Source organism: Macrosteles quadrilineatus, unplaced genomic scaffold (assembly GCF_028750875.1).
Source record: "Macrosteles quadrilineatus isolate MER2022 unplaced genomic scaffold, UCM_ALF_1.0 Scaffold_4__1_contigs__length_99947679, whole genome shotgun sequence".
In the NCBI taxonomy this organism is placed as follows: Eukaryota; Metazoa; Arthropoda; class Insecta; order Hemiptera; family Cicadellidae; genus Macrosteles; species Macrosteles quadrilineatus.
The window spans coordinates 9,692,665-9,713,897 of record NW_026542597.1 but is presented as its reverse complement, the minus strand read 5'-3'; the positions used below and the strand labels follow the sequence as shown (position 1 = coordinate 9,713,897).

Below are 21,233 nucleotides of genomic sequence, written 5' to 3'. Positions count from 1 at the left end.
GACTAATGATTTATATTCTTATAGTGACTGTAGGAAAAATATAATGTGAACACGAGCGCAAATGGCCTTTGCTGCACTCAAGAAACATTCCGCACTCGCCTCTCGTGTGCAGCAAAGTGCCACTTTGCTCACTAGTTACACAAATAACTATTCTAACAGTATGCGTAGATTTTCCTTGCAATGCACACGAGCTGAGAAAAAAGGTTTTAAAGAAACATGCATGCCTTGCCTATTAATTATATAGATATCAAAGTTTTATATTTTTTAAGAAGATTTAAGTAAATAATTAATTTTGCACTATCATATTTTGATTATTTATTTCCAATATTCACATTTAGTATTCAACCAGGTTACATTTACATTGTAAAGCTTGAATGACGGAAGACAAAACAGTAACAAATGCACTTGTTCAACAGATAATAAATTAACAAAACTACTCTAATTATGTATAAAAATGTATAATACAGGGTGACACAAAGGAACCGGACGTTTTTTAAACAGCTGTTCCATTGTTGTCGAACGTGGTAGGAAGATTGAAGTTAAGTCATTACCTTCAGTGAGGCTTGCCATTTTTGTTGAAATAGCTCAGTGGAACCTAGACCATTGCGTTTTCGCATACGATAGTTTGGTCGGAAATGGTGAATCCGTCGTCAAATCCAGCGGGAATTTAGTCGAAATTTAAATATTGAACGCCATTGACCGGTTCCAAGCCGAAATACGCTATAAAGATGGGTTTCAGGGTTCCGAACAACTGGGAATACAACAAGAAAAAAACCACCAGGCCTTGTTAGAACTTCGAGAACACCCGAAAACATCGCCTGAGTGAGAGCAGTATTGAATGAATGTTTCCTAACAAGGTGATTTCTCGTTTTGTCGACATACCGTGGCCACTAGTGCAATAGTCCAATAGTGATTAATCCTTTGGGTGTTTCTTAAGGAGCGTGTTCATGCTCACAAACCACGCACACTAGAGGATATGAAGTTTGTAATCATAGAAGATATCAATGGCATTGAACAAGACCTCCTGACCCGAGTTTCAGATGATTTTCAGACCAGAATGAACATTTGTAGATAAGTACATGGCCGCCATAAGCATGAAGTCATTTTCAAAAAATGACTGTATTGTAACAAATGGCAAATGTTTACCTCACTATGTACAGTATTAAAACCAGTTTATTCCTTTTAACTACTGTGTACTGCTTATTTAAAAAAACGTCCGGTTCCTTTGTGTCACCCTGTATAAAACAAAATTTTAGCAGGCTTACGTAATTTCCTATCACAAGCCCAGTTACATTTTTAAAAATATATATTTGTATATGCAATAAACATTCTATTGGCTATCTTGAACAGAGACTTATTGCGTACGGTATATTGTTATGTCGACATAGGCAAAATATTACTAGCATGATCAATTTAGGGATGACATTGACTGTAAATTCAATTTAATACTTCTCCAGTGTTTTAGAGATAACAGGCATATATATATACATATATGCTAAACAATAGTTTTGGAGGTTAGAAAGCCTCATATGCGGAATCATGAGAGTTGAGAAATTCTTCAAGCTCGTCTCTTTCTCCAGCAGGCCCCGTCACAGTGCTACTTCTCCGACTTGATTTTTTCTTTTTTGTTTTTTTCTCTTCTTTGTTTAAGCTTTCTTTTTCTTTATCTTTACTATTTGTTTTCTTTTTCTGTTTAGACTTCTTTGTTTTTTCACCCTGCAAACCCAGTATATAATTGTAGGTGTACAATAAAGACAATTCAGCAAGAATTTTTCGAATGGAATTGATACAACACTTTGTGTAACTTGTCCAACAATACCATAACGTGCAAGATGAACAAGATTAAAAGTTTTTTGTTGAAGAAGACAACACACAAGTGAAATAAAATAGCCGTGTTAGAATCAAGGAGGGTTTTAAATAACATTGGAATATCTTGTAAACATTTACATACCTAAAACTTAGACACACAAGTAGGCAACACAAAAACTTGTACCTTTTGCTTGTCAGATGCCTGCAACATGGTATCCGGAGAGTGGTTTCCGGGGCCACTGTCCTCTCCTCCCTCAGGACTCACTCTTCCCCCCACTCCCAGAGTTGCTCCCCACTCATCCAGAGCATCTCCTGTGATGTCCACACAACCTCCATCAACATCTTCTGTTTCCTGTAAAACACAACCAATGCATTGACTATTATAGTTGGTAAGCTTTAAATTCCAACTTTACACAGCATGTTAAACTATCAGAACAATAATGTTTTAAATTATTTTTTGGTGATGGTGAGGTACAGTAAGACCAAGGCCCCAGTAGAAGAACAGGCCATGCTGCAGTGCGGGAAGCGCAACACTACGTCTCAGTGGTGGATAGTTGTACTAAAATCTTACCATTAAGACGAACAGCCAGCTTATTTACCCAAAAAATATGGGATATGACAGTGAATCTATCAATTAATCTATCCACTAGTGTGACATCATGGATCCTGCAGCATGGCCTGTTTTTCTAGTGGGGTCTTGGTAAGACTCCCGTTAAATTGAAACTTTGATTAACCAAAACCACAGTAAATATTCAAACCAGTTGAAAATTTAGCAAAGCAACAGGAACTATTGTTAAAAAAAAAAAACTTCAAACTATTGTTAAATAGTTAAAAAGATAGAAAAACTAAAAACCATCAAGGCGAGTTTAAGAGACATGGCTGCTCGCAACATCTGAGAAGATAATGTTTAGAAAACAATTGTTGATTGTTACAGGAGTTAAGTTTTGTTTGTACAGTTGTAGGATATCTTTCACGTAAATAGCCTTTAAATTCCCAACATTGATTAACTGAAAAAATAGGTTATACAAAACGGCCTTGCCCCTTTTATTTCAGATTAGATGCACAATAATCTTTGGGTGATGTGTCGAGGTACCAACCCTTAAATTTCAGTTATTAGGGGTTCCTGAACTTATTGAAGGGATTATCATGGGATTTTTTACCTTGATTACTAAAAATCAAAGTATTCCGGATAAGTTGGGATATCGAATCTGATCCTGTCCTAGGGTGTGAAATTATCGTAAACATAACAAGATTAATACACAAATTGCAGTAAAAACACAACCAGTAAAACTACTTTACTTTATGCAACTGCAAAGTAAAGTACTTACTTTATTATACTTTACTTTATTTACTTGCAACTGGCAGCAATAAACTTTAATTTGTGAACAATGGAACTAAGTATCAAGTTTTCTCAAACCATTCCCACTTTGTGATGACTCTAAATCTGTACAAGGTAAATAACAGTGTGTTCAGTATTGACAAACTCTATGAGTATGGTCAACGTAGTTACATTTCAGTTTACAATCACTTAAGCTAGGTTTTCAATAACATGTAGCAATGGGGCCACCTTTTTCTGGCTTCAAAGTGGCGCCAAAAATGTAACGTGTAAACCCTAAATGACGCACCAATTTTATTATCATACAGGGTGTTTAGTGATATTGTATAAAAGGTTGTGGACTTGCACTTAAATTCATTTTATACTAAAGTTTAAAGTTACTGAATTAATCCTTGAATTATGAAAAATACACTTTTACTGAATACATGTCAATGAATAGGAAAAATACAATTTTGCCAGTACTTTAAAATTTGTTTAAGCAAATCTTGGTAATGTTTGCAAACTAAAATTAGATCACCAATTATTTTCAAATGTGAGATACTGTATCAGGTTTGCAGTTTTATCCAAACATTAAAATTATTTCATAAAATGACTCTTCTTTTCAAAGATTTATGATTATCTTTTTTGTATCAGTAATTTGTTTAAAAAAATAAAGTTGGAGGAACAACTGGCTATTATAGGAGTCGGGATGCCCTCATACGTAAAAAATAATAATATAAAACGTAAATGTTTTTGTTCTTAAGTGATTGTAACATAGGTGCGGTAGATTAATTTTTATTCAGAAACAAAAAACTATGAACATTAGTAATAAGGCTAAGTGATGTTAGAATATTTTATTACAGTACTTACTGTGTGGAGGAGTGGAATTTCAAATCAGATGGCATAATTTAGACACTATAGTTAGTGTTAATAGTTCACGCTCTTTGCATGAACATGCTTAGGTATTGAAAATTTTAAAGTACTGGCATAATTGTATTTTTCCGATTTAATGAAATGTATTCAGTAAAAGTGTATTATTCATAATTCAAGGATTAATCCAGTAACTTTAAACTTTAGTATAAAATGAATTTAAGTGCAAGGTCACAACCTTTTATACAATATCACTAAACACCCTGTATAATAATAATAGTTTATGAAATGAACCAATCATAATAATTTATGACGCAACGTCATCCTATTGTTTTGGGACTCATCGACTGCGAGTAGCGGCCTGGTAGGTAGCCCATGTGGCTGTTGCCAACTTTACAACAAAAATTCCCCGTTAGTCCCTGCTGTTGAGCGACGGCCAGCGTTGGTCTCGGCTAAGCTCTGTATCGGCTTTATGTTGTGTACCCATTTTTTGGCCATCGGTTAAAATTGGCCGAGATCAACGATAACCGCGGGCCACGAAATCCTGTACTTTAAGGAACTCCTGTAAGAGTTGTACTTGACAATCGCTCGATTTCGAGCAACAGCTACACTAGTTTTACTTATTATTCGTTTATACCTGAGGTGAAAAGTGTCCGTTTTCCACTGATCTCTTGGCCAGTTCTGTTTGTGGAGGGGTTGGTGAGGGTGGACTAACAATCAGTGTGTCTTCAGGGTCAAGGTCATCCTGGAAGCCTGCCACCAGGGGGTTGCCTGTCTCCACCTCACTGCAGCATTACATTGTTACTTTCCGTTCAGAATAAGTACAATTTCATCTAAAACTGTTAGAGCCACTGAGCTACCTGGAGGTAGGCCTAGTTTAGAGGTTGACTAATTTAAACATGCCATTGGTCATTTGGTAATGACCATTTGGTCATTTGGCCATTTGGTAAGGAGGTGGTGCCTGGTCCAGTGTTTTAATTTTGCCAACAGCTCTATAATAATGAATTAAGTGAAGCTACAAGTTAACACATGCGTGAATCAATATGATTTAACAATTGTTGGGTTTTGCTTTTTTTCACTTTGGCAAATTCCATCCAGGAAACTACAAAATGACTGCAAGCAACAAACAATCTCCTTGAGAAGTGTTATCTACAGATATTCATTATATAGCTCAGTGATTAGGGTTGTTCTTGATTCTTGGAATAGGTAGACCTGGAAATTATTTCAGTTGTAATCATATCAAATTCCACCTTCCAACAAACCCTTTTTAACTTTCACTGCTAACACTGACCTAAATATCTCTAGTCAAAGGTAATTCTGTAGATATTCTATGGAGACCAATTTACGACAAATGAAGGGCACTTTTTGTTTTTATATTGGGGGTAAAGTAAACACACATTTTGTAAAGTGGACACATTTTGGGTTTTATATTAGAGTATTTTAAGTTGTTATACACACAACTTAAAATTTTACTAGAGATCCTAAGACGATATTATATTTACAAAATTTAAATTTGTATTTATATTACTAAAACTTGCACAATTAATTCCCATGAAAATTTAAGTGTTAAGTGCTCATCTGGAGTGGAGGATCCATCATTTAAGCGGATCCTGGTCACTGCCGTAAACATTTCATCAGTACAGTTCACCCTCGTACTGTACCGGCTCACCCCTTGCTTTGCTGGTAACGTTCCACGCACGGGCAGTTAGTCTATGTGGGCGGGCAAATGCAAGGTTAAAAGAAACCTCCAACCCCTTAAAAAAAATCTTAACGTCATATAATAGTGAGGATATAAATTGTTATTTGATAAAAACTAACAAGTGATGTGATGAAAACAAAATAATTTGTTTGTGTACCTGTCTGAGTCAACTGGGTCTTCTCTTACTTGACCTTTATTGTTGGTTGGAGATTCCTCTAAAAACGACCTGTCCAATTCTCCCCCATCAGGCACAAATTCTTCCACACTATGGATTTTACTGGAAATAGCTAAAAAAGCACAATTCAAATTAGACATCCGCTAATTTCAATAAAGGTAAAATGTAATTCATTGAAAAAGGTTTTGAAACCTATCAGTTTATTATTGTAATTACTTTATTAGGTTTAAACTCTTTTTTTTCAATTCACATATGTCTTGTCCTGAGAGTTCTTTGGTATTTTGTGTTTTACTAACCTTTTAAAGACGCTTCTGTACAAAACATTTTTTTAAATACTCTCATAAATCCTGACAGGTCACCTTAATGAGGACTTAGAATCCCAGATTGTTTGAAAGCCAGATATAATTCAAGATAGTTTATACTCCCTGTATAACACATTCGACCAAGCAACTTGACAAACCATAATGTAAAATTACCTGCAACCTTGTCATCTACAGGTTCGGAAGGCCGGCCGAGTATCTTGGCGGTCACAGGGGTGTTAGGGAAGGGCTGGGGAGGGGGAGCTGCTAGCCGCATTTCTGGCACTGACGGACTCGGCCGTACTGGCTACCAACATAACACAACACATAATAACAAGTGGTTATGGTTTAGCAGTTCTGCCTTATTTTATGAGAGCATATCTTTGATTATCAAGTTTTAGCAAATTTCCAATATAGGGAATAAGCTATTCCGTAGGTCTCATGACTACCTAAACCCAGGGCCTTTTTTTTGTTTTGATGTACCTACAGGCCATAAACACCATTCAATAAAACTTTTATTTTTATTTTGATAACTTGTGTAAAAATGTAAATTTACATTCTAACTGCACTTAAAACAGTAACTTTAAGCAAACACTGTTGTCTTTTTTCGACTAAGATATACAACAAAACAACATATTCGAATAAAGCGCGTTGGAATCTCGGCCCACCCCTTCCAGATAAGATAATGTATTTTTCATATTGGCTAGACAGACATAGCTTAGGAATTCAAGAGTTTCAATGTTTTATTGAAAAATCCTATTTCAGACAGTTAAATTAAAAAATAACAAAAGCAAAACTTTAGCCCCACTTAATTTATACCATTGACAATGTTATCTGAGATAGACCATCTATGTGGTCCTGTAAAACCATTGTTCATTCAAATTTAACAAAGTTTAACCGAGTTACCTATTAAGATTTCAAAATGTCCATTCTACTCTCAAAATTCTATTTTCTTTCTTAGATTTTGGTACTTAAGCGATTGGTGACATAAAAGAGGTTATACCTTCTTACATGGAGATGTCTTTTTCGTTTGGATTGGTTAAAAATTCGGTGTATACAAAATTAGCAAATTAGAAACTATTGGTACATTAGATTGGGGTATGTCTCTCAAAGTCATAACAAAGTTTTTCAGAATTTTCTAAGGGCCGCTTTCCCCAAATCAAGTTTAACTCTGATCGTGGTTTAAACTCTAGTTTAACCTCAGATCCACTTTCCCCAAAATAATTTCTCCGTTTAAACTAGGTTTAAGTTAACCCTCCGGGTGAGGCTGGTTTAACTGGCGATTCATGGGTTAAACCAGAAGAGAAGAAGAATAGCTTGATTTTGATTGGCTCTTGGCTGACTAGTTACGTTCGGCAGACGGCAATGACAAAAAATATCCTTGTTTGACGTTTGTCTTGTCAAACATAACCTAAAATAAACTGAACTGGAAATAAATTAAGAAATAGCAAACCAGAACCCATGTAGACAATTAATTCATGACTATTTCAAATTTAAAAATATAAGGCTACAGATATAATGGTTTTAAGGTTTTTAAATGCGTAAAGTAGGCCTAAATTATTATATTTTCGGTAGGTAGTATTGTAGTTGTGTACAATTGATAGGTTACCTTGTCCACAGAAACGCAACATTGGTTGGAAAGTTTAATCGCTCATAATAAGCCTTTTGGTTTGATTTTATTTTAACACGATTCTTTTGTTACACAAAAGTAAATATTAGTTAACATTCGGGCCTAACCACTAGCCTATTATCATGTGTGAATTAACAACTACTGTAGTAGGCCTAGGCCTGAAATTTAAATTTAGTTTAGAAACATTGATCGAACGTATCTAATGCTGAGTAGCCTATGCCTGTCATTACAAAGGTTAGGCTGTTATGCTCTAGTTTTTAATCCACAAACATTAATTTTGCGTCTTTCCAAACATTTTATTTTCACATGATTGTAGTTAATGCAGTTATTTTATGCGTGCAGTAGGCCTACTGTTTGATTAAGTTTGAGATTAATTAAACACAAGTAACGAAATGCTTATATAATAGCATTCGCCTGCAAATAAAAATGTTTCTTTTTAATGTAAACAATTGGAGACAATGACACGAAACTTAATTCAAATATACAAATAACCAAAACACGAGAAAATTAATGACAGATATGTCATAGTGGGGAGCTAAACAGCTAATATTGCAGACAAAATTGCATAACAGTGTTGCCAACATTGTTGCTTGCAAAGAAATCTAGGTTAAACCAGGGTTAAGCTAAACTTTCATGACAAAATAGTGGGGAAAGCCATCCTAAGTTTAACCCACCGATTAAAGTTAACCGAGATTAAGTTAAACTTGATTTGGGGAAAGCGGCCCTAAGTGTTTTACATTAAACTCAATTGATATTCTGAGACATAGTCGATTCTCCTAAAGACATATTATACATTTTTCCCATTAGATCATCGCACAGACCTGCGGCCGGTCAGACATCGCTGGGGATATCTGCTGGGCACTCTGACTAGAGCTGATCACTGGGGCGTTCTTGCTGTTGAGGTCTGCTTGCTGCCTCCTCTTGCTGGTTAGGTTCTCAATAAACCTGGAGGCAAAATGTAAAATGTACATCAGTGAACAAGATAAAATGTAAATTATGAAACATAACAATGTAAGAAATTGCTTTTTAACAGAAACCACTCTCTTTCTCTGAAGTCTGAGACACTAACAACAATGCTAACATTACTCAAATTAATTTAATTAATTAGAAAAAAATCTGTCAACCTAATGGGAGGGTCTCAGACTTTTGGAGCACACACACACACACACAAATTCGATGGGCTTAAATCACTTTCCCAATTGTTTGTGACTTCTTTATGGAAAATGTCAAAATAGTGTTATTTCCATAGATTTTCCAGTCTAAAGAGGAAGACCAAACCTAATACAATGCAATTAGTTTTAGTCTTGTACCTTCTTTACTTACTTCTCTGAACCCAGTAGCGCAACTCTCTTTAACCCTCCAAGTGTCCATAGTAATGGTATTGATGTCGGCCCATTTATTGCGCAATCGCAGGGTTTTATTAAAATGTATCTTAGAAACTTAAAAACACTTTAAAGTATACTGTTTTATATATAATTTTGTTTGGAAAAATATGGGCTTCAATTTAACATATAAAACATAAAAAAAATTTCATCAATTTTTGTGGGGTTAATATTTCTCAAAAGTTATAAAATAAATGAAAAAAAATTATGTTTGCGCTCAATAAATTGTTATAATTTATAGGTCTACAAATATTTTAAAATAGCCACTTTGTTCAAAATTTTATGAGGGTTCCAAAAATATAATAATATAAGGAAGTAGGTTTGCAAATAAATAAGTTATGAGTGAAAAACAGATGTCGTACATTTAGCGTAAGCTAAGAATGCATAGCCTAACCATAGCTAGGAATCTGGCGGATAATTTACATCAATATCACTACCTACTTCTTCAGGATCATCAACCAGCCCTTCAAAATCACTTAAATCTTCTTATAATGCACCATGTATATCACTACTTTTTATTTTTAACACTTAAACAATGATAAACATAATGAAACACATCAGTCATTGGTGCGAGGTTAACCAAGTTGTTTACAAATACGCACGTCATCTGTCTGCTACAATATTTTCGGAACTAAAATGAAAAGCGTCTAGAAACAGACATCAGGAGAAAGCTCGGAATCTGCCGAAAACAACGATACCTATCTCGATCCAGTTCAATCTGATTCAGTCAGTCCCAGAGCCTTCGCCGTAAATGATGTTTGTGTGTCGCAAAAGCCACGCATAACACCACAGCGGGTGTGTTGTGCGTCGATTACGCGACGCTTAACACTCGGAGGGTTAAACAAGTTTTGAACTTAAAATTGACCTGAGCACTATATAGTTAGTTCATAACCTCATAACCTGTAAATAGTGTAAATAAGCTATTAAAAAAAAATTGACAATTGAATTCTAGATAGGTGGCAACAGCCATTACAGCCACCAGTTTGCCCAACTCTCTTTATAAAATATTTTGTGTTTGCTGTGTCTACTATGGGTATTTTCTATAGATGCTAGCTACTAACTTATCCATTCATTCTAAAAATCACAACAGTCCACAGTACGACATGTTGTTCTTTCAGTTTAGCTTGATTAAAATTATAAATTAGGCGTATAAGACAGAAATCATCATTAGACATCAACTGTAGCCTACTATGGCACTGTAAAATTATGCTTGTGTTCTCTTAATACCTACTATGTATGGTCGCCATTTCATAAAAAAGTATTAAAGTATGAAAATGTATAGAATACTGTCTTTTGTCAACACACTTGGTCTGTGATGCAATTAAATGGGTTGTCTACTACTCCCCATAGCCAATGTTAGACACCATAAACCAATAGTAGATATGACACAAATTAACACTCAGTGTTATCTAGCTCACTTGTCGTAGTCCGCATGTTCACTTTGCTGGAACAGATCAAGTTCCTCAAGAGTCGCCTGAGTCTCAGCCTGGTTCCGCTCCAGCTGTCCGAGTAGCGTCTGTCGCTGAAGCTGTAGGAACGGCAGACAGAAGAACTTGTGCAGCAGCTTCAGCCCAAAGCCGTTGCTCATTGACGCCTCAGCGTAACGGATCTGAGCCGATCCCAGTGGTCTGTGAATGTTTATATTGAATGTAGAGCAATTTGATCATTTATTTTATAGAAAGGATTTTACCTGAAAGCAAAAAAATATGTCAAATAACACTTGTAGTTGTTACATAATTTTTACAAGTGTTATATATTTGACATATTTTTTGTGCTTTCAGGTAATTTAATAACACGTACGATGCTGATAAAGAATTTATTTAAAGGATTTTACAAATAGTTAAATTCAATAAGAATATAAAAAGGAACTTCTTTAATGTTGCAGCTTTTATTTTTCGCAGAAGACACTTTACTTTCTGTACACACACACAGTTTCCACCATTTATACTTTTCCTCTCAGTTGACACCTTTACAAGCTATAAATTGTTATTCTGACAAAAAGCTAATTGAAATCAAGCAAGAAAAATATTTTTGTTGATTTGGACCATTGGTGGTCCTGTAAATTTCCACAAATCTCGTTTGCATTATCAGTCTTATTCAGGCTAAGCGCAGGTGGGCCTAAAGCTTAAGTGTTGCTCTACAGATAAGTTGCCACTCAATACCAACAATCTTCGGTCCCAGTCTGGTAAAGAATGTTTGTATTTTGTGTTCATCTCCACCATTGCAAGAACAGTCCAAACTCTGGTCATGTTACCTTCTAACCTCAACCTCTGGTTAGATTCATGATAGCCCAATGACAAATGGCATCCAAGACTACAGTGACCTTCATCTTAAGGCGGTTGCCATAACCATTCGGCTACCCAGATAAATGTAATCCTTAGAGTTCTGTATGGTCGTTTCAACCATTTGCCTACCTCTGTATTGTGTCAATGTACGCAGCTGCTATATCAGCTGTGACAGTGCGATGGTGTGACATGTCGCAATGGTTACCCAGCACCAACACCGGGATGTGGGCTGGCACTTTGGCCAACTCCTTCTGTACATAGTCAAACGACCTGTAAACATTAATTTTGTTACTAACCTGATCACTGTATTACAATCAGACATATTTGCTTTATTTATATTTTTGTTTAAAAGAATTCAATGAAAAAAAAAACATACAAACAATACTTGATTACTGTAGATGTATCTATTCAATGCGGTTAGAAAATAAACATAGATAGTTCTCGTTATACATACATGCATTTCGGCAAAGTGCAGCACATTATGCATACTGCATAGATTGAGAACTACCCTCACACTGTAGATCGAAATTGTTTTTGCTATTCATTCTTAGAAAAACGAAGCTTTTCACTTGTGTTATTTTATGTAAAATAAACAACAATAGGCCTATTTGGCAAATTATTTCTTTTATTTTTTTTATTGTAGGCTACCGGTAGTAACATACAAATACCCCCGCCGCAGCAAACCTGCAGACTAAGCGAATTTCCATTTGACTGATTGGATTTACACTGAAATGTCTACTTAAAAATATAACATTTATTCCCGATTTAAATAGAATTAGTTTAACAAGTACTTAGGTTTGCTGCATCAGAGAGGGTAAAATTGTTTTTTTTTTTGTAAAATGTTAATAGTTAGTAAGAAATAAAAACATTTTCCAAATTTGATCAAAATATGTTCATAAACAAGCAAACTACAACCGTTTACTTATTCTCCATAAGAATAACATGGGAATTTTAAATTTACAATTTTTTTGAATTTTCTCCGTAACCGTTAGGCGCATAATAACGCTTCAATATACTAAATTATTTGTTTTTTTAAGCTCTACAAAATGGTTTGGAAATAAATTGCAAAATTTTAAGTTTTTTGGGTCAAAAATGGGAAAAACCTATTTTTACCCCATAAAACCCCCCGTAAACACCCGTTCCCATGGTCCGATCATGCTGGATCGCGAACTCGTTCGAATAAACGTAGGTTTACACGTTTGTACCAAATTTCATCAAAATCGGATCATTTTTGCTTGAGTTATCGTGCTGACGGACACATATATATATATATATCCAACAAAAAACCACTAAGTGGTAACACTTCCCCCGCCAAGTCAGCAACCCAAAAAAGACAATAAATCACCACTTTTCCGCCAAGTAAAACAATGTAATGTATGTAAGTTTGGCAACTTGGCGGCAGACTTTTGCTTGTTTTTTTTTCATTAAAGTTACGTTGGTGGATAATTTCACAAATCAACTTCTCTAATTAATTAGTCCAACTAAGTATAATAATTTCGAGGTAATCAGTAAATATAAAACCATCACTATTATGATTTTATGAAATGTGACACAAATAAGGTCAAATTTTGTAAAATAAGCTCTCATCTAGCAATGTACTATTGGGAGAGATACTTGCTCAATGAAACTAATTTTATGGTATTTTTTAAAGTGATCAAGCAAAAGTCTGCCGCCAAGTGGCCAAAGTTACATACATTACATTGTTTTACTTGGCGGAAAAGTGGTGATTTATTGTCTTTTTTGGGTTGCTGACTTGGCGGGGGAAGTGTTACCACTTAGTGGTTTTTTGTTAGATTGTATTTATTTTTGTAGAAAATTAACAGTTAAAATAAAAATCCTCTTTTCTCTTATATAGACCAGGGCACAACTACACATAAAATGCATTGGTGTTACATAAGTGTTCCGATAATTAAACCCGTATATCTAAAGACTAGTGTAAATTGAGCCCTTATTAGAGAAGTAAAAATGTAATCAAACAGATTAGGTTTGTTAGAAATAGCATAAGGCAAAACAAATATTGAAAAACTCATTTTTATCCTAAATTTACATATCACTTTTTACATTCACTTTTTTGCTTGTTTAACATACGTAGACGAATTTTCCCGATTGTTTTATTTGTTTTAGTGTATCAAAACATAAAACTAACCTTATTTAGTTAAATAAATTTTGGCAATATTATGAAGAAACAATGTTAAAACTAACCTTAGTACTAGTACTAAGTTTCAAGTTCCTAGGTTTCATATGTTTTGATAAGTAGTATTAAACTGTTAAAAATGACGAGCTGCTGTACCAGTGTACCATCGGTACACTGCATTTTTCAATGGAAAGTATCGGGGAATATCACTGCTCTAAGTAATTTTATATAGTAAGTAGCTCAAATCATTCGGTATACCTGAAAAAAATACTTTATAAAAGTTTTAAAATAATTTTTCAGCTGATCCTATGAATTTCTCTAACATTTTAAATTAATTGAGATTTAATCGCAGCTGATCCTTCTTTTGTTTTGATTTTAATCCCATGTTATTTAAATGGGCCAAAATCGTACTTTGAGGGCTTGCCAAGGGTTTATGGGTCAACGCACCGACTTGTGACCCTCAAAAGGCACATCTACACGCTAAGGGCTTTCAAACAACATAAAAAACATTAAAATTGAGCCAGTGGTTTGGGCTGTAGGTCCGTCAACATTTAAGGAGAACACGGAAAATTTGTGAATTTTCAAACTAGTTTTTCTTGGCTCAAACACAACCTTTTTTTAAATTCTTTTTTTTATTTTGCCAAGAATGATTGCCCCTATCCAGTGGATGAACAATTATTTTAATAGCTTTTGTTTCTTCAGAGCTATAGACGAGTAAAAAAGCCACTTTGTCACGTCATGTATATATACACTGCAGCAGCTGTGTACCGCTGGGGGACTTGGCGGGGCGGAACGCTGCCGCGTTCCTTAATATATAAATATATAAATATATAAATATATATATATATATATATATGAATTTGAACGGATGGTGTTTTTGGCCTCTAGGGACCTCAAAACGAAAAAAAAAAATCGGTCCCGAGTCCAGGTCTTACCATGAGTACTACGGTAATAGCTTATTCCCTATATGGGAAATTCGCTAAAATGATGATTCATGTATATACGAAATCGTGTAACCTTGGAAGACTGCGGATCACAGCTTTTACATTCTTTAACAATACCCATTAGGCCTACTGTGATTTTAGGTTATTTTTGTTATTTTTTTTCCTAAGCAATTCGGATAGTTGCAGTTTACTGTAAATTGTAGAGGCCACTCACCAACTCTTCGTAATATCCAAGACTAATATGACCCCGTTAGTTCCCTTGTATACATCTAAGAACTCTGCGTCTAGAGCTGGTGGGCTGGCGTCATTCTCACCCAGCTTGAGACCTTCCATCAAAACTCTCTTCTTACCCTTGTCTACGACATCCCACACTTCGACCTTCACTACATCGTCCGTAGCCTTGTAGTTCCACTGAATGCTAGCAACCTGGAATGTGGTGAAAGTGGACTGCTCAGTTAAAAGCGATGGAATAGATTCTCTGAGAGTTGCACCTCCAAACAGGCATTTTATTAACTTTCTACCTATGTAGATGTCAACTTGAAATGAGTTTTTAAGAAGCAGAATCTTTCTACAAATAAATACCCCCGTCGCAGCAAACCTGCATACTAAGCGAATTCCCATTTACCCGGCTTGATTTCTACTAAAATATTCCCTATAAATTTTCAGATTTATTTCCTATTTAAATAACATTAATTTTAGTGAGTAGTTAGGTTTGCTGCTACGGGGAAGATGTTGAGGTGTGTTTTTTCAATTGAAATATTGATAGCTTAGTATGAAATAAGCCAAATTGCCAAATTTGATTAAGATATATCCATAAACAAGCAAATTAGAACAGTTTATTTATTCTCCATTAGAATAACATGGGAATTTTAAATTTACAATTTTTTAATTTTCTCCGTAGTCAATGAACGTTCAAAAAAACTTCAATATACTAAATTATTTGTTTATTTAAGCTCTTCAAAATGATCTAGAGAGAAATTTAGAAATTTAAAGTTTTAGGGTCAAAAATGATAAAACCCCATTTTTACCCCATAAAACCCCCCATAAACCCCTGATCTCATGGTCCGATTATGCTGGTTCGCGAACTCGTTCGAATAAATGTAGGTTTACACGTTTGTACCAAATTTCATCAAAATCGGATCAATTTTGCTCGAGTTATCGCTCTAACGGACACATATATGAATATATATGTATACTAGCTGTAACCCACGGGCTTTGCCCCGTTTAACTTCTTAATTTTCAAGATTATCTCGTTCGCATGGCTCAATCACGTCCTTGTTGAAGTTTGTTCGCTACGCTCACTCACCTTTAGGTTGGAGCTCGTTCGCTACGCTCACTCACCTTTAGGTTGGAGCTCGTTCGCTGCGCTCACTTGCCTTCAGTTTAGATCGTTCGCTGCGCTCACTTGCCTTCAGTTTAGCTCGTTCGCTTCGCTAACTCGCCTCCAGGTTGAAGTTCGTTCGCTACGCTCACTCACCTTTTGGTTGCAAATTAGCTGTTGTCATAAATATGTAAAAGAAATAATAGTGCTGCACCCTGTTGGTAATCCTTGTAACTTTAATGCTATTGAACATCATAGAACAGGACCAAGTTGTTTAATTGAAACAGCTGTTAAGATTCAATAATTCCATTTCTCATTAGGTTAACATGGGAAACTCCAGAGCCACTGGGGCGGAGCCCGAAAGGATTTTTGAAATAAGAATATGCCTATATGTTAATCGGGAATGTCAGCTATCATCATGCCAAATTTCAGCCCAATCCGACCAGTATTTTTCGCGTTCACTTGTCACAAACATACATCCATACATCCATATATCCATACATCCAAACTTTCTCATTTATAATATTAGTAGGATATATATATATATATATATATATATATATATATATGAATTTGAACGGATGGTGTTTTTGGCCTCTGGGAACCTCAAAACGAAAAAGTAAATCGGTCCCGGGTCTAGGTCTTACCATGAGACCTACGGTAATAGCTTATTCCCTATATGGGAAATTCGCTAAAATGTGTTAGCGAATTTCCCATATAGGGAATGAGCTATTACCGTAGTACTCATTGTAAGACCTGGACCCGGGACCGATTTACTTTTTCCTTTTGAGGTCCCTAGAGACCAAAAACACCATCCGTTCAAATTAATATACAGGGTGTCCCGGAACTCTCTACCAATATTTTAGGGCATTGTTCCTGGGTAGTTAACATACCTAAATATCATATTCAAATTTTCCAGAAGTCCTTAGTTACTCACACAGCCGCCATTTTGTTTTTTTATGTTATTAATTTTTTTCTACGGAATGGTTAAACATACGAAATTGAAACTTTGCACAAACATTTATGACAACTAGACAAAGCTACCAAAAAATTATGGAGATTTTTAATATTCATAAAACAAAATGGCGGCTATTTTAGATTTTGTTTCTTAACGGTTTTCGAGTCATTTAAGAAACAAAATCTAAAATGGCCGCCATTTTGTTTTATGAATTTTAAATATCGTCATAATTTTTTGGTAGCTTTGTCTAGTTGTCATAAATGTTTGTGCAAAGTTTCAATTTCGTATGCTTAGAAAAAAATTAATAACTTAAAAAAACAAAATGGCGGCTGTGTGAGTAACTAAGGACTTCCGGACAATTTAAATATGATATTTAGGTATGTTAACTACCCAGGAACAATGCCCTAAAATATTGGTAAAGAGTTCCGGGACACCCTGTATATATATATATATATATTTTATCTTGATTAAATTAAATTAAGGAAACAGCTGTTGTAATGTAATGTAATGTAATAACCTAATTTTTTAAACAAATCTATGCATAACAAATGAGAGCTATCAAATAGGTTTCTATTCCATTTGTTTTTTACGAATATTTGTTGTCAAATCAAATGAAGGCAAGTGAGCGCAGCAAACGAGCTCCAACCTAAAGGTGAGTGAGCGTAGCGAACGAACTTCAACCAGGACGTGATTGAGCCATGCGAACGAGCTCATCTTGAAAATGAACGAGCATTGACATAAAACCACATTAGGACAGGACGACGTCTGTCGGGCCAGGTAGTAGGGAATAAATAGGCTATGTCTTATTTATGGAATTATTTTAGCAAAAAAGTAATCAGACAAGTTGAAATTCGCTTAGTCTGCAGGTTTGCTGCGGCGGGGGTATTTTTGTAAGTGTGATTTGTAAGGACTCAGATTGAAAAAATCTAAAGAGTTATTGTTTTGACTAGAGCAAACAAAATTACAAAATCATAACTTTTACCTGAATTTCTTCAGTTGGAGTGTACTCTTCAATAAACTTCTTGCCTTGTAGTCGATGAAACAAACAAGTCTTTCCAACATTTCTATCCCCTTTGATTATTATTTTCACTAGAAAATATAAAATCAAGCACAAATTGATTAATAAATTATAAAAAAACAACTTAATAAAATCAACAATGGAGCCTAATCAAGTCTAGACAACATAGGAAACTATTATGGATTGTTCACAAACTATCATATTAAACAATATATAGTATGATTTCAGTTACAAAAACTTATGCAGAAATTTATGTTTTCTATGTGGGAGTTCTATAAGACAAATTGGTAGAAACTCATCTTGATTATCTGTGGTAATGGAGGAGAGAAAGACAATAACCCAAACCCACCAATGTATAGTTGAGTTGAAAATACAAAATGTTTTTACCTATTTGATTGCTCTAAAAATATCTAGACATTACTTCCCTGATAACGTTGTACTGTTTACCTACCTGAAATACCTACGTTTTGTTAATTATGTCTTTGAAATGTTCATGTTTTTAATGAGCATACAAGAGTGACATTGTTGACAAACAAAGCAATAGGTCTTCTTGTACTGAGTCTAAAAAAGATTAAGGCCTACTAGTACTTGTTATACATAGTCCAGGCTAGTTGCACTTTAGCAATGGTTTTGAAATCAGGCTAGACAATCGAAAAAATTAAATTACCTGTGTCTGCCTATCAATCCTGTTGTATCCTTTACAGAAAATGCATTTTAGCGAATTGAATCACCATCATCAGTCCTAATATAAGCTCTTCAACTTCCCCATTACCTCGAGTTTGAAACCACATACACAAACATTACACATAAAAACGTTAACGAATAAAAACGGATAATGCATGGTAGGCCTACTTTCATTTAAACTAGGAACATGTATACGCACTTCGGTCGTGAGTCGAGGCTCGACTGGGATCAGACGTTACTAGCAGAATTGGTTTCAAATAAAATGTTGTATTGAAGTGTACTTTTATTATTCAGAAGGTTATGGGGGACGGTTTTAACTTAGCTGTTCTATAAATTTCATATTGTTCTAATGCTGTCATTCAATGTCATTAGCCCTGTGTTTTCAAACTTCAAGAGGCACCTGTAATGGGTAAGTTCAAGGGCTTATATTAGGACTGATGATGGTGATTTAATTCACCAAAATGCATCTCCTGTAAAGGATACAATACAACAGGATCAATCAGTGGACACAAGTAATTTAAACTTTTTTGATTGTCAATATTGATCCGGAACAAAAACAAACAAAAATTAGGCAACCTATATACATTTGTTAACCAAACTTACTGTTGTACTGAATTCCCTTTGCAAACTTTTTCTGGAGGTTTTGAGACATTGTATGATGGCCTGGAGGTCCTGATGAAGGTAATGACTCATTTTTGCTAGTCAGTCGCTTTAGTGCAGAAAACATTTTAACCTTAAACAAAAACATAATTTAAGCTAGGCTCATTTAATTTAGTATGTACATTGCAAAACATAATTAATTTACATGCTTAGGCATGTCACACGTGCCATTGCATCACCAATAAGTTAGGCCTAGATTGAAATTTGTTTATAAGTTACTTTTAATACTTTTCAATTAAATGGTGACCATACAAAGTAGGTATTTTAAGCCAAGTACAGATGGAGATGATTGTAGGATGAGTGGCGCGATCTTGTACAGTAGTCTTGTTAGTGACTAAGGCTGACTTAATCCTTATACACAGCTGTAAATTAATAGCCCATACAGCTAATGGCAACTAAGGGACCTACAGTTTATAGTGGCTTCCGAACCACATTTTTACCTTGGTATAAACGAATTGGTCTAATTTTCAGGATAGTAGGCCTATTGCAAATAGTCACTCACTCGTGCGGACGTTAATCGACACCAGGGAGTATCACATCCACAGTACATGCCTAAAAATACCCACAATTCGGTATGAGCTAAAACCAATCAACATAATTTACATGATATCCCACGGGTGAAGCAACACCCATAAGCATCTCTTCTGCTTTTGGTGACACCGAGATCATCTCCCCCGATATCATGAATACCCATCAAGAGCAACTTAGGTGATTTTGGCAACACCATGATTGTCTCCTGCTTTGCAACTTTCTTAATACACGATGACCCATACAACATTCAAAAATATTTTCTAAATAGACATTCAATACTAATAGAATAAATAAGTTGGCCTAACTTAACAACAAATTTTAAATAGGCTACTTTCACTTGCCAGCATCTCATAAAAGTTAATTTGTGACAACTCTACTAAGTGCACTGCATATCATTTAGCCTTATAGGATGGTTAAAAAATTGCAACAACAGCTTAAACTCTGAATAAAATAGGCAAATGATTTTGCTCCCCAAAAACAGCTCCAAAAGACATCTATTAAGTTGGTTTATTAGCCCTGGTAAAATTCTAGGTCAAATTAGTGTCATCTACTAAAATGTAAAAGCTATGCAAACAGAGTTTAGGCACCTACATATATTTGATAATTCTCAGTTAAATATTCCATTTACTGTAGCACTTTCATAGAGCCATAGACCCTTCTTTTGAGTTTTGACTTCCATATGGATGAAAAAAATAATGTTTCATACATTATAGGTAAAAAGAACATTATGGTTGGTATTTATTTAACAAAATGCCTTCACTGTATTAGCTATCTTTTTTATGAAATTCAAAGTTTGTGGGTATATTTGTACCAATATTGTTTTAACACTAAGTTGTGTCTATAATCTTGACTAGCCTAACTTGTGTCATAGTAGGTTTACCTTGTAAGTTTAAAAATTAGTGTACACTATTAAATCAATTTATGGAAGATGACACTCTACAAATAACAACACTTTTCCATATTATTGAAATATTCTTCAGCCATATCATTCAGTTGCATTAACATTACTTTATTATTTATACCGTCCTATTTGCTAGGTTTGCACACAACATAGCCTACCTAGTACCTACATACAAATTTGACAGTGACAGCTCAAGAAGAGTTATTTTCATGTTTTTCAGTACACAGCGTCGTCTGTTCACTTTCATTTATTTCGCAGGCAGCTCAATATTTATACCAATGAAGCTTTAAAACTGTGTTTAGTGAATTAAAGGTAGTCATATATCTAAAAAAGATTCATAGAGTTTTTTTTATTATCTTTGGATACTGCAAGTACACTCATCTTCTCTCTTATTTTTATTAACTATGTATCTCTTTTATATCAGGATAAAAATGTAAAAGGTACTTTGGTCTTTACATCTTCAATGGTGAAGAACACAATTGGCTGGATAGCTGAGTGGTTATAGAGCTCGCCTTCGATTCCAAGCGAAATTGTTACCAGACCCAGATACCATTGCTCATTGCCATTGGACATGGTTTCTAACAAACAACCATTCGATTCGACGTTAAATAGTAGAGC

The 21,233-nt window shown here is 34.9% G+C and overlaps 1 protein-coding gene across 1 annotated transcript; it reads right to left on the bottom strand.

The window, feature by feature from the left end:
• Positions 1-300: 300 nt before the first annotated feature.
• On the bottom strand, positions 301-20,770 carry LOC128993274 (rab-like protein 6). Its single transcript, XM_054417064.1, has 12 exons — positions 20,595-20,770; positions 19,127-19,256; positions 17,804-17,910; positions 14,757-14,968; positions 11,594-11,734; positions 10,598-10,807; positions 8,619-8,742; positions 6,345-6,474; positions 5,851-5,980; positions 4,632-4,779; positions 1,994-2,161; positions 301-1,716 (listed from the first exon to the last, which is right to left on the bottom strand). The coding sequence occupies exons 2-12, from the start codon at positions 19,248-19,250 to the stop codon at positions 1,516-1,518; spliced, it is 1,695 nt and encodes a 564-aa protein (XP_054273039.1). The 5' UTR covers positions 19,251-19,256; positions 20,595-20,770; the 3' UTR covers positions 301-1,515.
• Positions 20,771-21,233: the final 463 nt, after the last annotated feature.

Coding starts and splice junctions, on each gene's coding strand:
- LOC128993274 (XM_054417064.1), bottom strand. CDS start 19,250: ATGTTTTCTGCACTAAAGCGACTGACTAGCAAAAATGAGTCATTACCT. Junction 11,735..14,756: donor TTGGATATTACGAAGAGTTG/GTGAGTGGCCTC, acceptor TAATGTTTACAG/GTCGTTTGACTATGTACAGA. Junction 4,780..5,850: donor GACCCAGTTGACTCAGACAG/GTACACAAACAA, acceptor GTAATGCTGCAG/TGAGGTGGAGACAGGCAACC.